At 44.4% G+C, this 18098-nt stretch overlaps 1 protein-coding gene across 8 annotated transcripts in view; it reads right to left on the bottom strand.

Annotated features, from left to right (window-relative positions):
- PPFIBP2 (PPFIB scaffold protein 2) overlaps window positions 1-18098 on the bottom strand; it is a 234536-nt gene that overhangs the window by 33052 nt on the left and 183386 nt on the right. For 7 of the 8 annotated variants that reach the window (XM_088449007.1, XM_088449014.1, XM_088449010.1 and 4 more), the window contains 7 exons: window positions 17861-17893; window positions 11825-11886; window positions 7164-7239; window positions 4448-4554; window positions 2222-2286; window positions 1395-1463; window positions 1218-1278 (listed from right to left, as the gene is read on the bottom strand). In XM_088449007.1, the coding sequence (XP_088305133.1) occupies window positions 1218-1278; window positions 1395-1463; window positions 2222-2286; window positions 4448-4554; window positions 7164-7239; window positions 11825-11886; window positions 17861-17893 (473 nt within the window). The remainder of the gene's footprint in view (window positions 1-1217; window positions 1279-1394; window positions 1464-2221; window positions 2287-4447; window positions 4555-7163; window positions 7240-11824; window positions 11887-17860; window positions 17894-18098) is intronic. The other variant, XM_088449009.1, reaches the window with a different exon arrangement.

Below are 18098 nucleotides of genomic sequence, written 5' to 3' on the forward strand. Positions count from 1 at the left end.
CAGCTCCACCACATTTGTAAGTGGTCAGGGGACAACATCTAGTCAATCAGTGCACATTCTAGGCAGCTGCACCTCTTCCCGTATTACTGGGACTGGTTAGTGCAGGAGAAATACGGTTGCACACATACAGGCCGATATCATCTTACAACATGTCTGAAGATAATTGTGCTTAGATCATGGTTGTGTGTCCGGGCCCTTTAGGGACTGTACTCCCTGCGATACCCAAGATCACTAGTTACAGAGGGTCTGATTCACTACCGATCCCAACTGCGATTACGCACGCAACCAGCTGACTGTTTCGTTCTGCGCAGGCATCGCAGTGCGTGAACACTCCACTGCAATCGGGACTGCGATTGCAGAGGCTACGCAGACCCATCGCAGAGTGATTGACAGGAAGTACTGCGGGGGTGGTGATGGAGGGGGTGGTCAGCAAAACACAGGCGTGCCAGTGCATTTGAACGCTGTTGCAGGGGTGTGCATAAATTATCCACTGCGATACCGTACGCAGCTTGTGTGTGACGAGGTTAGCAATTCCTGAGTAAGGTCAGAGCTTGTGCAAGTGAGCGTGAGGCTGCGATGGTAACGATGGTTTCGCAGTCTTGCTAAGGATTACGGATGTGTGTAAGGTAAAGTGGGCATCCCTATGCTGTGCTGCGGCATAGCGATCACGGTGGATCGCAGTGAGACTGCATGCGTAAACGCAGTTGCGATCCATAATGGATACGGCCCAGAGATCGCAGTGTGTACGGGCCCTTTAGGGACTGTACACCCTGCGATACCAAAGATCACTAGTTACAGAGATCGCAGTGTGTGCGGGCCCTGCAATACCCAAGATGTGACGTTTGATGTTATTGGCATGTATTAAAGTACTAACGGTGATAAATGATAGGTTAATATGGGTTACATCACATCTGTGTGACTGTACCATGGAAAAGGTTTATCAAACCTACTGGGAAGGAAAAGAGCAGCTATTACCCATAGCATCCATTCAGATTGTAGCTATAATTTAATTGTATGTGTACGTGTACACATAATGTTTATCGTATTATATATGACTGTGCACTACCAACTGGCCAGTACTGAAAACCTCTGTAATTCACTGCACCCTGAACAATGGCAAAGTCAGATACCACCTCATACATGATATATAACAGCATAAATTAATTTATAGATTTCTATACTTGGCTCTATAACATTTCATGAACAGATTATTGCACCTTTTCCGTCGGTCCAATTTGCAAGTCTTCCAGACTGGTGGAAAGTTTCCTGGGCTGAGCTCTATAAAATGAAGACAAATGGCTAAAAGTTTAGCTTTTATGGAGTTTCAAGAAGTTATAGAAAAAAAAAATAGATATTTTCACAGGTGGTTCATGAGGCTACAGAAGATCTCTCACCTGTTCCTGTGCTCCAGGTGCTCCTCTTGTGGTGAGCTGCAATTTTCCAGTGGGCTGTGTGAGCTATTGCTGCCAATAAATATTAGGTTCCACTGGTTAGATTTTCAAAAAAGCTTCTCTTGCTTAATGACATCAAAAGTGAAACGACCACAATTGGATTACAGGTACGTCACGCGGTCGGGAAAGGTTTTGTACAGAATAATCAATGAAGGATGATGCATTGAATTGTCATTTAAACTCGCTCTACCATGAAGGCTTTATTAAGAATATACTGTTCAGCACAACTCCGCAGAATAATTCTACTCAATTATTGATCCCCTATCGTTCTGTCTGCTTCCATGGTTCTATTTCACAGTGGTCAGCTTAGAGAGAACAGTGAAATGCACCACCATCCTTCTGTCTATAATGTATAGAAAGCATGGTGCAGTGGTGCTATACACCGGTACGGGATGCGGCCATAATCCCGGCAAGTGGATGCTGGCGCTTAGTATACCGGCGCCGGAATCCCGTCAGCTGTCAGAAACCCGGCGCCAGCACCGGGATCCTGTACCCAAACCAAAAGGATGATGTTTATATCGGTGAACTAAGAGACCTGTGATTTCCTCTTGTTCTGTCGCATGTTTGTGACTCTCTGGTGTTACTTATCACAGAACTATTTGATTCCGGAGAACTAATAACCTCAATGGCTGCAACTTCATTGCCACATAATATACGAACAGCAATATATTCTGACTATAGCGGATTTATACAGTTCCAGCGGGTTTGGGTATGGGATGCCGGGGTAATGAACGCATCTCATCCTTTTTCTAGTCGTCTGTTGCTCTTACCCATTTTCCAAGATGTTTTGGGGAGGGGATGTCGGCACAGTTGGCGAGGACACAGTGGAAGATACCTATATGAGACAACATATTGATGCAATGAATCCCTGCTACATCAGCCACAGTTATACTATATTCTAATCTGGACTGAATAATACGTCACAGAATGTTTTACAATATATTAACCAGACTACAAACTAGCAACAACTTAACTACAGTATATGCACACGTCTTACTGTAGGTGACAATATACAATATAGCTAAAAAGTAACATTCACCTTATTTAGAGTTAAAGGCATATATAATCACATAATAAGAAGAAGTTGCATTTTTGCTTTCTAGTCAGTGATTGCCACATATGCAAGTCAGTAACTGTGGCTCCCTGCCCTTCATGTACCAGTGTCAGATGCTCCAGGAATAGGACCACAGATGAGTACACAAAAATGCTCAAAATCACAGTACACAATGCATACACATTACATGAGATGGCTGTAACAGTGTAGATAATTAGTACAGTACATAAGTGCCTTGCTGCAGTTTCACTCTATTTCCATTGATGGGTGTGTTTTAGTAATTTTTGTCCAATCAGACACAGCTGCCCTGCACCCATCTAACCAGCTTGCAATATGCACCAGTTTCAGCACCTGCAAGTCAGGTCCCTCCAGGCAGGAGTCTTTTTGGCGGCCATTTTAGCTGCAAGTAGTGTCAACATGTCCACTCCAACACATATGTGGAGAAATACGTTCAATGCGGAAAGACAAGCATTTGTAGAGAAAAAAAAGAGCTAGTCATGATTATGTCCATCTCTGACTTAGGCCCATAATGTTTCAGCCAAATGTATGTATGTACGTACGTACGTACAGTATGTATGTATGTACGTACGTCCAGTTGTGTCCTCACTCGTCTTTGCTGCAGTCAGGCCAAACAGCCCCTCATAGCACACCTTGTACAGTGAGGCTCTGCTAGCGCCAGGTGTTTTGTTTTTTTTAGTGCCAAAAATGCGTCTAAGCCGCAATGCGATGCGACTAGGACGCACCGGGAGACTGTGCTGATTAAAGTGACATGTGACACTTGTATATCTGTATGCAACTGAATCTCTGAATCAGCATGGAAGTGCTACGACACAACGGCCACAGCTTTGTTCACACCAAGTTCCATTTACAAAGTCAGTCGCACACAGATATACAAGTGTCACATATCACTTCAGCACAGTCTCCTGGTGCTTCCTAGTCGCATCGCATGGCAGCAAGGCTAGGCTGAAAATGGAAGCTCTCAATAGGAGGTCTTCAACTCCCTGACCTTTTATATTATGGGTATTATTATGCTGCCCATCTGACACAGATTTTGGACTAGACTCAGAATAGGACAGGCCTCAAATTGAGGAATGCTCTCTTGCTCTCCCCTATGGTGGTGGCTCCCTGGCTTCCAGTTATCCCTCTGATTTCTCATCTGACTATAGGCCCTACTTTAGCCTGCTGGAAGATGCTTCGAAGCTTACCTAGTGTATCTTCCACCATTTACCCCACAACCCCACTGATGCACAACCTTCAATTTTTTCCTGGGTGTTCTGTGGGGGTGGAGGGGCTATGGAACAGGGAGGATCATAGGGAGGATCATCTTTGGGTTGGTTAGCTGGTGGCTGCAGGGACGTGCCGTCCGTTTGAAGTCTTGCAGATCCATTAGTGTTCCCTATGTTCAGCACACAGGAGACCCATCAGTGGTCCCTATATTCAGCACACGGGGGACCCATCAGTGGTTCCTATGCTCAGCACCCAGGATACCCATATAGGGAGGTCCCTATATTCAGCACACGGGGGGACCCATCAGTGGTCCCTATGCTCAGCACACGAAGGGCCCATCAGTGGTCCCCAAGTTCAGTACACGGGATTCCACCAGTGATCCCTACATCCAGTACATGGAAATCCACCATTAGTGGTTACTCAGTTGGGTTATGTAGTTCCCTACTAATGAAGCAGACAAGTAAATGACCAAAACAAGCCAATGACAAAAAATGCTCCTGTGAGAATAACTGGTACTGTAACTACACACAAAGTTACAGCTGAACTTTCACTCAATGACAGAGAACTGTAAAGTACTTTCCCTGCATCATGAATATATTGTGCAGGCTACGCAAACAAGAATCTGGTTTACTTCAAACGTACAATCATCTGGCTCAAACAAATGACTGGGCACAAAATCAAAGTGGAGACAGCACATGGTATTCACTCATATTACCTCCGAGTTTAGTAACTCCATGGACTGATTATTTCTTGGAATCAATTTCTTAATTGTAGATTCAACTTCATCGTCACTGCATGCAGAAAGTATTCTCTCAGAAGAGCCTTAAATAAGACGGTAAACATGTAATGCCAAAGCAGAGGCACGGAGAGACTAATCACAGATATCCAACAGGCTGATTTGTTGATCTTCGTTTAATTTCCATATTAAAGAGACTTTGAAGTTAGAGTAAATAAAATAATATGTAAGGTTACACAGTGCTCTGAAGGAACACAGACGAGAAAACGGGCATACATAAAACATACAACATAGGTCACGCTTGGCACTCCAGTTGCGGTGGAACTATAATTCCCAACATCCCCTTTCAGTTTGACACTCTTAGTGCAAAACTGTTGCAGGGCATGCTGGGATGTGTAGTGCCACACATTGCCTACCCCAGGTATATACCATGCTTAAAAACCCTATTTTGCAGCAGAAATACCACTATGTCACAATCTCCATAGTAAATGGTAGTAGCTGTGAAATACTGAGATAATGCAAACTACAGTATACCCAATCTGTCAGAGTAGATGGAAAATAAACAGGCATTATCATGAAAGAAACTAGGGGTAAATTTACTAAAGTGAGAGTTTTTAGAAGTGAGTTTTAAAAGTGATGTTGCCTATAGCAACCAGTCAGATTCTAGCTATTATCTTCTAGAAGGTGCTAGTTAAATGTTAAGTAGAATCTGATTGGTTGCTATGGGCAACATCCCTTTTAAAACTCACTTCTAAAAACGCTCACTTTAGTAAAATTTACCCTTAGGACACATAATGATGAAATAAATGGAGAATATTTCTTTATATATACTAATATTTATAAATTGCTTGATAGTTCATACATGTTTTACACAAAATTGCCAGCTACAACAGACATCAGGATGTAGATCCTTATTACTATCCTTAATCACAAAAGCAAACCATGAAGTTCACATTTCTTTCCAATAAGTTGCAGCAAATAGTAAACATATGCAAGTAATATGTAAATGCTGCCATTGTCCCAAGTTATAAAACTGTTAGCTTGTTGGAACTCCGTTTGGAAACTATGCTAGAGCCTACAAGCCTGCTGCTTATTTTAAGCCTTGCAGAAGTAATGACTGAGCTGTGTGCCATCAACGCCCAGTAATGGAGACTTCCTTCTGTATTTTATTTACTAAAACATTCTTACAGGAAAGTAATATATAACATGCATTAGGTTTTACCAGCACTGATCTTCTTAAATAAGATGACATTATTTGTTCTAGATAAATATATTTCATATCAGACTCTTCGCTAACAGAGATAATAACCTGTACAGATACATACAGTATGAGCAATTGTTATTCTCTTATAAGACGGTAAAAAGATAGGTGGCCGCTAATCCATAGTGTAAGCCGGTGAATCACCAAAAAGGTGTAATGGTTTTCTTTTCTGAGCTGGCTCTGTCAAGCTGAGGTCTATACAGAAGGAATATATTCACTGTTTAATGCAGATTTTAGGAGGTGTGTTGCATCGCTCCTTGGAGAGAGCAGAACTTGTTACCATGCAGCACACAGCCAATTATTCATTATTTGATTATCATTACAAGCACTGTAAGCAAACTGCTGGATTGGTCATGGACTTATCAAGCTACGCCTGCCCTTGGGTATATATGATTTGTCAGGGAATACAGTAAGTATTGGGATTCGTAGTATGGTGAAGAATCTGTTTTCTGGATAAAGATGTAGAGATTTAGACAATGTTTAACGCACTCAGCCTATTTTATTAAGCCAGTTGGACACATTGGAGATCAACCACTGTGCTCCTTGCTACTGAAAGTATCTAATTTACACTGGATTTGGTACCTTTCAGACCCTTATCTATGTAAAGATATAATGAACCACTCATTTGAAATGGCTGTATGCCAAAACGAGATAAAATACATTAAAAACACTGACCCTGGAAAAAGATGGATCCTTTTATGCATCAACATGAAAATGTCCTGAAGTGTTAAACACCTAAGTGAATGGCTTGTTACTGTACCTCCAAGGTACAGTAACAAATGTGCTTTGGTGGATTCACACCTTGGGTTACAACTACTGATGTCATTGCAAATTTGTAGGGTGACTATACACCGTGGAGCCATGGACAGCATAGGTAAATATATATATAGGTTATTGTCCAAATCTATGTTCCCACCTCCAAATTTAAGATAAACAAGTCGAATGTATAGAACTTAATTCATACAGATGTGCGTTTGACACCACAATGTTTCGGAGCCTCGCGTCAGTACTGCGCTGTTTGAGTTCAGTTTTATCAACCAACTCTCAAGTCTGTGGCTTGCTTCCATTCCCCTCCTTACTGTATATCATGTCACTGCCTGACACATGCGGCCTTGTCCTCACCAACATAGACACATGATGGACAGGACGTTGCTGCCTCCCACATTACCAGCAATGTATCTCCTGCTGCCGTGGACATTCTGATGATCTGATTGGCCCATAATCGGGTCACATGGACATGCAGGGGCTGTAGAATGCAATCAATGAGGTGCTCAAACTTCAGACAAACTCATCTAAGAAAGTTTTCTTCTAAATACACCCTACAGTACGTCACATTTTAGATAACAAGTATCATCCATGTGCAATAATTGTACATTGGGCTGTACACCTCTTAGACACCACAGTAAGCCCTGGTCATGGATTAGACTACTTTACCATGTGTTGCCATCACAAAGTTCTTCACCCGTCTATATTGGTTTAGCAGCAATGTAAGTTCTTCTATTCGAAGGTCCTAAAAAATAAATATGAAACTTATTAGAATAACATAGCATTATTACCCGCAAGCAATCCGGTACATATTTACGGTGCACGCCTCAGCCGCAAAAGTAAATGAATAGGATTATATGTTGTGGAATAAAATATTGATTAAAACCCTCAGTTGCGGTTTAGAAGCCAAGCTTCCAGCGTTCAGTAGTAACTGTAGGCAGCATTGAGCTAAGGGCATTTTATTATACAGCTGGTAATCACAGAAAGAAATAGACACCCCCACAAAGAGATGCATAAAACTCGGCATATGGGTGACTATCCACATTTCTCTCTGTGTACACAATGCAGTTGTAATTACAACGACATTCGCCCCTGCATCTGCCCATTAGCTTTATTACTCATAAGGGCAAAGGCCACAACTTACTAATAACATGAACCTTTGTAAGATGCATTCTTAGAGTGCGGAAAGTCAGGGAGATGTGAGATTTTTTGTGTGGAGTCTCCTGGAGTCCCAGAACAGTGGAGCACCCTCCCACATCCTGCTCACCATTAGTGAATTGGGCAAGGCGGGAGTTGCGCTGATGCAATTCTTGGCAAAACACGTTAGCTCATTGTGCGATGCCGCAATACATTATAGGGGAGGGGCCAAATGAGACAATATGCAAGATATAACACCACTATCCCTGGGTGTAGCAGGTATTTTACCGCCGGCCACATGGCCGGCGGTTCAAATCCCGACAGCGGCAGCCCGGCAAGGGTGAAGATCCTGATCGTCCCTAAGGTAAGTATCGCTAACCTAATTCTACCCCCTAACCCTCCCTTAGCGGTGCCTAACCCTAACCTCCTCTCTAAGTGCCTAACCCTAATCCCCCCTCTAAGTGCCTAAACCTAACCCCCCCCTTCCCCGCTGCCTAAACCTAAGTCTCCTGCGGGGTGCCTAATCCTAACCTCCCCCGGGGGTACCTAACCCTAACCCCCCCTTCCCCTAGCCTAAACCTAACCCTCCCGGGGGGGTGGCTAACCCTGTCCCCTCCGGGAGCCCAAAACCTAACCCTCCCCCCCCCCCCCGCAGCTGTCCGCACCCGGCTTACCTTCATTCCGTATGCCCGGCGTAGGTCTTTCGGCGTATGGTTAATGACAGGCGTCGAGTTTTCTATGCCTGTCATTAGTTCCACGCCGGGATTAGAGAGTCTGGAAGCCGGCGGTCGGCATTTAGACCGTCAGCTTCCAGACTACATGCCCTACCCCCATCTAGATAAAATACCTATATATTTTTTTGTGTGCAAGATGCAATTTTTAGCATATGTTGTTATTGTCTCGGACAGTTGGCACAGTGTGATATATCCCCCAGCATGGACACTCTTCGGCGTACTTACAAAACACTGTTGATATACTGATGCCCATTACACTACTAAACACACAACAACAGTTGCAGATATAAGACACTGTAAACTGAACTTCTGCAGAAAATTGTTTCCAGCACTTTGAGCTGTCAGCTTATTGCTTAAATATTTCCCTGGGACAACTTGTGCCGGAGTAGATGCCACGTCTTCCTCACTCACTCACTGCCAAGTCCCCAACACAGCAAAACACAACAGTCACTTAGTGTCCCCCTCACCTGCACACAGCGGATGCCGACATTTTGTGAACAGAGACTAGATTTAATCAGTGAATTCATTGGGAGCCAATGTCACTGAGGTAGGGGGTGCAAAGCCCTCACGTACACAAAGTGCTTCAGTAACAACACCAGTGCCGAGTGAATTCATTGGCTGAATATTCAATTGGCGCAAAAAGATGCAGACTCCATTGCGAGGTGGTGACAGGTATGTATCAAATAGCTGGTAAATACATTTTTAGTATGAAACTGATTTCCTAGAAAGAACCAACCAATCATCTTCTAACTGACATTTTTCCAGCACAGCCTGTCAGGAGCTGATAGGTTGGTACTTTGCCTCTCTCCACTTTATTTCTCTCCAAAAATTTATAAATATCTCCACTGATCTGCTATCAACAATGGATTATTTTTTCCCAATACATATTAATAACATGTCCTTCCTTACAATACTCAATGGAACACAAGAAGACCGGTAAGAACAGTTCCTAGAAAACTTATGTACGCATACCTCCTAACCGTCCCACTTTTGGCGGCACAGTTCCAATATTGGAATACTGGCCTGCTGTCCCACCATCAGTTTATCCTAATTTGTGGGGGTACAGATGTGCCCAGCTAGTTTGTTGCTCCATACGCTATGAAGCGCGCCACACACCATGCCATGAGTCGCACCAGACAGAAAGTTTCGTAATGTAGCATAGCGCTGGAAAAAAGTCATAACGTGTAATACAACTTTTTGTCCACCAGGTGTCACTTGTCCTACACTACACAGCGCATGCGTCTGATTTCCAATGCATGTTCTGTATCACCGCCTGATGATTGGCTGCCAGAAGCGGTGATTCGGTACACTATACAGTAGTGCAGCATTTTCCACATGGAATCAGGAATGTATAATAAAGCGGTAGAAGAATGTCTAATAAAGTTTTAAATCATTAAGCTCTGTATTACACACTGACTGTGCGGTTGAAATTGCACACTTGCGCCAATGTAAGTACTGTCGGCACTGTCCCAGACTTGGACACTGTAGTGGTTTCATTACTTTAGGAACTACAGTACTGTAGTAATGGGTGAAGCGTGTGGCCTAGCGGTCTAATGCCTAGTCTCACTGCTCCTCCCACCCTCAGGGAAGTTTTCCATTACCGCATGCCATGGAGGAAAGTGCCTCTATAGTGTGCAGCATAAAAAATGGGGGGGCATGATCACAACCCCCACATCTGGAAGGGGCCCATTATTCCCAATGACCCCACATGTTGGCCTTGCCACACCAAGTACCGGGGTGTGAAATCTCCCATGGCAGCCCTGAGACGTATAACAGATGATGAGAAAGTAAGGCGTCTAACTGACAATGATTAATACATTTCTGACAGCCAAATTAAAAGCCAATGGCCATTTGCTGCAACTTTAGAAATATCAATTGGCCAGCAGCGAGCTACACACCAGGATTTGTGCTGTTGACCCTTTATAGAGAACATTTAAACCCTCCTTATACACAACACGTTCATACATAAAACAACAATAAAAAGTTGTATAAATAGGTACAAAATATACAATGTTGCTTCTAAACACTAAACTCCAAAACTAACTTTCAGAGTTGGCAGTAGGCAAGATATAGACATGCAGAGGTAACAGGAGAGAGGAGGATACAGGGGCTGGGGAGGGAAAAGTTGGGACAAGCGGAGATAAGAGACAGGGGTCTATTTACTAAGCCTTTACTGTAGATAAAGTGAATGGAGATAAAGTACCAGCCAAACAGAACCTAAGGGGCAGATGTACTAAGCCCTGGAGAGTGATAAAGTGGAGAGTGGTAAACTACCAACCAATCAGCTCCTGTCATTTTTCAAACACATCATTTAACATAGTAGGTAGGAGCTGATTGGTCAGTAGTTCATCACTCTCCATGGCTTAGTATATCTCACCTAACTGCCATGTCACAGGCTGTGTTTGAAAAATGACAGGAGCTGATTGGCTGGCACCTTATCTCCATCCAAGACTTAGTAAATAGACCCCTAAGGGATTAGAGATGAGGCATGCGAGACAGCAGGGAGAGGGGGATGCAATCATTGTGTCAACATTGACAATGTAGACTAATCTCTCACGAGCAGGGCCCTCTTCCCTCATGTGCTTTGCCTTCCCTCACTTACACCATCATCTCCTCCCCACTGCCTACAATAGCACATAAACCTTGGGTATTATGACAGCTGATGCAGTAAAGTGTATAAACCATCTCCATGTCCTGCCATGTCCTGTACTGTAAGTGACTGTGTTCTTGTGTTGATCATACCGTTTCTGTACTTTGAAAGGCACTGCAGACCCCTTGTGGAACCATATAAATAAAGCATAATAATAACGTCAATCAATGTCAACACCATAATGTCAACAGTTATGTCGACACTATGGAAGCGTTGACATGGAGCAATGTAGACATCTGCAGAATCTTCGCCAAGATGGGCTCTTCTTGAACCCAGTGTCTTGGCAAGAGACCATGTTAAATTGCCTCAAAAAAGCCTCCTATTGCCGTGATATGTGAAATGAAAGTTAATGTGTCAAAATTGCAGATCTTCATCATAATCAGTATCAGTGTAGAAAACACATCGTAGGAGAAATTACCGGGCAAGGTGCGGTCTGTATGCTTTAGGAGATAAGTGTTTAGGACTGTGCAAAAGTGGTCTCTCCGCTCACTAGAATATGCTCTGCATTGCGCACTGTGTTGTGCCTGAATCTAGCTCTAGAAATAATAATACTCCATAAATCATTAGATCTATAGAGCTGCACCCACATCAGACACACAAAGCCCACCAGTCACTGCCAACACACAATTTTCTGATATGTGACGGGAGCCCGGATCACAAAAGTTGCCAACTGTCTCCTAATGGGCAATTATAGCCCCCTATAGCATGCAGAGAACTAAAAAAACAAATCCTGCGCTCATTTTGATCAGTGATGCCCTAGGCATGTGTCTAGAGGGCCAATACTGTACATGCAGCCCTAACGAGGTCACCTTTTCTTCATTTACAGCTAGCAGAGTCTCCATTCCCAACTTTAGTCGCTGCACTTCATGATCTGTTGGTCAAAAACATGAAGGTTTGGTATTACTTTTCAATTTTTAGAACATCAAATGTAAAAAAAAAAAAAAACTAAAACAAATTAGTAGACTTAAAAATAATCATACAACACGGTGATCAGATTTGCTGAAAGCACAGATTCCTTTAGGGCAACTAAGCAGTGAATTTAAATACAATCAAGTGTTCCATTAAATGCAGTAAAACAATGTCTAAAGGTGGGTACACACCTGACAGATATATCTGCAGATGATGGTCGTTCATACACACTGAACGGCCATCATCTGCTTGTGCCCTCGAGTCCCGGCGCCCGGGGGGGGAGGCACCCAGATGCAGACCACCCGTACCACACCTGCCGATGGACATATCTGTCCATCGGCTGTGCAGCACAGCCAATGCAATATGTCGGTGAACGCCGACGTTCACCGGGATATCGCAGGTACACACTGGCCGACGAGCAGCAGTTTACATTGGCCGATCAATTGATCGGCCAATGTATCTGTCAGTGTGTACCCAGATTTAGTTGAGTTCTTTTCCAGCGATTGGTAAAGTGCATTAGAGGTTTCCTCTCTTTAGACAAACTTGCTTAGGCTACAATTTATACCTAGACTGGTGCGAATACATAATAAAACCGTGTAATTGGTGCACAAAAAATTTGAAGAAATAAATCAAAATATTGAGAAAAATTAAACCCTCATTTGTTACAATTGGGAGCTTCCATGAAAGCAAGGTGCAAAACAGGCACAAGTTACACCTGAAATAAGCGCACACAAAATTAGAATGTTTTTAACCCACGTGCCACGTTCCAGATGCAATCAAGATGCATTCCGGTCTGCAAATGCCCAAAATCTGCGTGTATGCATAAGCGTCTGCACATTTTTCCAAGCTTAAAATATATTCACGCTCCACCCCCTGACGCATTACTTGCTTTGTACTTATGGACATAATTGAATTTTTATCTAATGTAATTACCAGTATAAAGGAAAAAAAATTGGGAGATAAAGATACAGTAAATCCTGTGGGGTCTCATTGCTCAACATCAACATACATGGAGTTTGTATATTCTCCCTGTGCTTGCGTGGGTTTCCTGCGGGTGCTCCGGTGTCCTCCCACACTCCAAAAATATACAGTTAGGTTAATTGGCTTCCAACACAAATTACCCCTAGTGTGTGTGCAAATGGTAGGGAACACTGGGCCTGATTCAGAGCCGGATGCTATTTGCGGACGCTCGTTCAGAAAAAAGGGCCGGATATTTAAATTGAGCGCTCGCTCTTTGCGGTCTGTTGATGCCTCTATGTCTGAACGAGCAAACGAAACATGCGCTCGCTATTTTAAAAAAAACGCCCCCTGGCCGCTCGCATCCTACGTCATCTCCGCTATTTATTAGATTAATCGAGTACATCGAAAGGCGTATGAACTGCTCGCAGTGCTTGTGGTAGCATTTTCCTACCGCAATCATGCGAGCAGTTCAGACTAAAAGACAACCAAGTGACGTGGTCGATGACGCTGCTTTGTTAATTATGCACACCCTTAAAACGTCCGTTTTGACCGTTTGGCACGCCTGCGTTCGGATCTCCACTCCCCGTTTTCAAGCACTTTCCCCTGTTACCACCCACAAACGCCTCATCCTGTCACTCAAATTAGCAGGCATTCGCTATTTTGCGAGCACACAATTTCTGACCGCAATGACTGGTTCACGCATACAACCCATACGCATGCGCAGTTGTGCGAACATCGCTCGGAGCGAACGAGCGGCTCTGAATCAGGACCATAGATTATAAGCTTCTCTGGGACAGGGACTGATGTCAAAGGCCAAATATTCTCTGTGAAGCGCTGTGGAATATGTGCGCACTATATAAATAACTGGTAATAATTTATTACTAATAAATAATACATTGACTCATAAAGCATCAGTATTGGGATAATCACACAGCCCTGGCCAAAAGGTGTAAGTGTACAAACCAGAAACATTGCACGATCAAGACATTTACTACCTCCCCCCTCCACCCCCTCTTCTCCCCGACACACACCATTTTTAAAATGAGACATGAGATCATTTTGCCAGATCAATATTACAGAGCTGTTGGAGCTCCAGGAAAACCCGCTGCATGGTGATGGTGATTCTCCCGGGACTCCGACTAGGGGAAGAATGTACATGAGCAGGTTGTGGTGCAGTTTTAGGCATACCTGCCGACTCTGTAGGAAAGATTCCTGGACTGCACGCCCTGAATATATATAATGGGAAGTGCTACCTGATGAGACTCTCCCTGAAACAGTAGCAATCTCCCTGATTGCACCTTACCCCCATTATGTAGCTGTCATAGAAAAAAAAAAAAAAAGAGAGATATTTACATTCAAATGGAATCATTAGTATGTTCCCTGCATTAATTATAAGGCACAATGGGGGAGATGTATTAAGCGTTATCAGCACACGTTATGTGCGCTGATACCGCTTCTCCCCGATGTATTATCGGGGGGTTTGGCGGTAAATGAGATAGAAGCACCGATAGCCTGGGCCATGCATGAACGGTCAGATCTCCTAACCGTTCCGTCCACTGTAGCTGCCTGGCGATGCCCTATCCCCACAGCAGGGACAGCGCTGTCCCTGCTGCGGGGGCTGCACGCGGGATGTTGCGATACTTGCGAGATCCCGCGCATGCTCAGTGGAGCCGGCCGGGACTGAGACACAGCGCTTCAGCACTAGGCTGATGCGTTGTAGTCTCTAGCGGGGATCGCTGAAGGGGGGAGTTAATGCTCCCCCACTCCGGCCAATGAGAAGTTCATACATCTCGGTAAAGAGGCGAAGCAGGAAGCGTATTATAGCAGCACGTTAAGTGCCGCTATAATACATCTCCCCCAATGATCCCTATGGCTACATGAATTTTCTGAAAAGTATCAGTGTGTTTTCATCAACAAATAGATCTTGGGGCTCATTTGGATTTAAATCAATTTTATGACCCGCCTCTCAGATGTAGCAGTACACGCCCACTTTACTGCGCGCTCATAGGTGTTGCTTTCACAATCTACCTGAAACGTCAAAAGTCGGCAAGTATGGCTTTAGGAGTCCTAAGTGACTTTTATTAAAAGTGAATCTCCCTATAGTTATACCCAGTGATTTAGCAAAATGGCAAAAGTATTGGATATGGTAATAGGACTCAAATAATTGTTATGATGCCATAGAGTTGAATACTGTATAACAATTCCAAACACTGTTTAATACACCCATATTTTTTTGAAACAGGATCTAACTGAACTTTCTCAAATAGAATTGTCAGGCGTCAATAGCCCACCACCCCCTACTAGCTCCAATTTATTCATCACAGCAGACCTTGGCGTGCCACCAGTTCATGCCATTGAAATCTGTCCATTCACTCTGCAACACCGTCCAGAGGGGATGTAGTCGGCATGCCGTCGGTTAGAATCCCAGCTCAAAAAATCCCGATCTCCGACATCCCGACAGGTGGAGGGTTTAGGGTTAGGATGCGGGAAGGGAGGGTTAGGCTGCATGAACGGTGGGTTAGGTGGAGGGTAAGGCTTTAGGATTCGTGTACTTACCTGCATGCATCATATTCTGACTGTCAGGCTGCCGCTGTCAGTATTCTGACCATTGGCATCCCGACCACCGGGATCCTGTACCCAAGCCAGAGTGCTGGACCATGTGTACATCCCCACTATAGCCAAAGGGTAATATATAGAGGTCTTCGGTATCATGGATGACAAAATGCTTCTGTCCTGCTTAGCACATTCATGGCCAACACGCAGGAGACACTCCATGCTGTATTTTAGAAGGATTAATGTTCCCAAGATCTTTTCAATTTGCAATTTAAATAAGCATTGCTCCGATTAGTACCTGATGGGCAGTTTTGTGCTGCAAAAGGATCCCGCGCTGCAGAGCAGCAAAAATATTGAAATACTCTACGCCAGACAGATACAGTACAAATGACATGTTATAAAGAATAGCTTGTCCCCTGCTGTACATTATAATGATACTGAAAGATGCCTCAGAGTTCCAGGACCAATATCAATCCGAGCCAACATCAATGCCCTTCACACACATCACAGCAGTTACTGTATACTGGTCCTAGAAATCATGAGTTCTGATCAGAGATTCAGCAAATCATGGGGATACGATGAGCAGTGCCGGATTAACAACAGAGCAACTGGGGTCCCCACACATTGCTACATAACCAATATGGGAGGCACTATGGCATAATGTGAACTAGGGCTTCTATGTGGCTTAGGGGTCTAGTTACTAAGCAGTGTTAGGAGACAGAGTGAAAAGTGATAAGAAAGTGATAAGGTACCAGCCAATCAGCTCCCAACTGTCATTCAAACACAGCCTGTGAGATGACAGTTGGGAGCTGATTGGCTGGCACTTATCACAGACTTCTCACTTTTCACTCTGTCTCCTAACACTGCTTAGTAACTAGGCCCCTTAATGTGAACTGGGGGCGATAAAGTGTGTTTAACACATTTGTGGCACTGGGGTTATTTTTGTCACCGCATCCTGCAAAGAAGGAAGGGATTTAGCAGTCCTGAAAATGTTGATCAAGCCTTGTGCCAAATAGGATGAAACGCAGGGGCTTATCTACCCATTGGCCAGGATGGCACTCGCCAGGGGCGCCGACCAAAGGGGGGGTGCCGCCCGGCAGTGCCACCAGTAGCCAAGGGGTGGACAAGTCCCTCGGCCCCACAAGTGTAGGGCAGACCGCAGTGATAGCGGTCTGCCCTACACAGTTTGCAAACAGACAGCGGCCAGCGGCGGCTGTGTGTTTGTAATAGCAGCCAGCTAGTGAGTGTCAGACAGACTCATTAGCTGCTGCATCGTCCACGGAGGGAGCCGGCTGGAGCTCACTCATGAGCTCCGTGTGCCGGCTCCCCCCGCAGCATGTGACGGGAGAGACGTCATACGTCATGACGTCTCTCCCATGCAGGAGAAGAGCGGCCGGGACTCGGACAGCAGCGGTCGCGTCAGGAGCGGGGACCAGGTAAGTTGAATTTTTTTTTTGTTCTTTGTGTGTGTGTGTGTGTGTGTGTGTAAGCCTGGCACTACAGGGGGGGGCACTGAAATAGGGGTGTCCGCTACTGGGGCACTTTATGGGGGTGTGCCCGCTACTGTACTGTATTGGGGTGGCCACTACTGGGGGCAATTTATGGGGGGTGGCCACTACTGGGGGCACTGTTTAGGGGGCGACTACTGGGGGCAATGTATAGGGGGGACTACTACTGGGTACTATTACTGAGGGCACTGTATAAGGGGGAGTACTACTGGGGTCTACTACTATTGGCACTGTATAGGGGGGAACTACTACTGGGGGCAATGCAGCATAGGGGGGATTACTACTGGGGGCACTGTATAGGGGGCTACTACTGGGGGCAATGCAGCATAGGGGGGATTACTACTGCGGGCACTGTATAGGGGGGCTACTACTGGGGGCAATGCAGCATAGGGGGGATTACTACTGGGGGATTACTACTGGGGGCACTGCATAAGGGGGGTAGCGGGGCGCCAGTACATTACATTGTCAGGGGCGCTTGGATCCCTAGATACACCCCTTGATGAAAGTACTGTAAAATGCTCAAAAAAAAAAAAAAAAAAACAACTGCTACTGGGTTTGCCGTACTGTAAGGTCTGGTTGTCGCCAATGTGTTTGCAACATGGCACAAAATTATCTAAATGGTTATTTCTGAGCAATACTGTACAGTATATAGAAACAAAAACACAGTGGACAACACGACAACCAAACAACCACCTGCTCATTCAAGAGGTCTGAAAACCGTGATATTAATTCACCGCTTAATAAAGTGATTTTGCAGAATCAGGGGGAGAGAGGGTAGTAGGAAGCAAAGTTAATGTTAGAGGTCTGTTTGCTGCTAGTAAATTGCAATCAGTGACATAGAACAACAGGTTATTGCAACAATGTAGCATTATAGACAACAGGGGAGGACAAGAATGAAAAATGACAGTGGCTTACGTTTCTCTTTTATCCTCCTCCTAAATACTTCTTCTACGTGATGGGAAAAGGTAAAGAAAGCAAAATAATGCAAAGTTACATTGTTATGTAAAATATGCATTGTTTATTCTTATTTAAATAATGGGGATTTTATTGTTCAGTTCATATTTGGGATATCAACTACCCACCCCCCCTTTCTTTGTTATACTCTACCCCTATTGTAGTGCTGCAGAAAAAATAACATCAACTGTTCTGGTTG

This window comes from Taudactylus pleione, unplaced genomic scaffold (genome assembly GCF_031769625.1).
Source record: "Taudactylus pleione unplaced genomic scaffold, aTauple2 ptg000475l, whole genome shotgun sequence".
In the NCBI taxonomy this organism is placed as follows: Eukaryota; Metazoa; Chordata; class Amphibia; order Anura; family Myobatrachidae; genus Taudactylus; species Taudactylus pleione.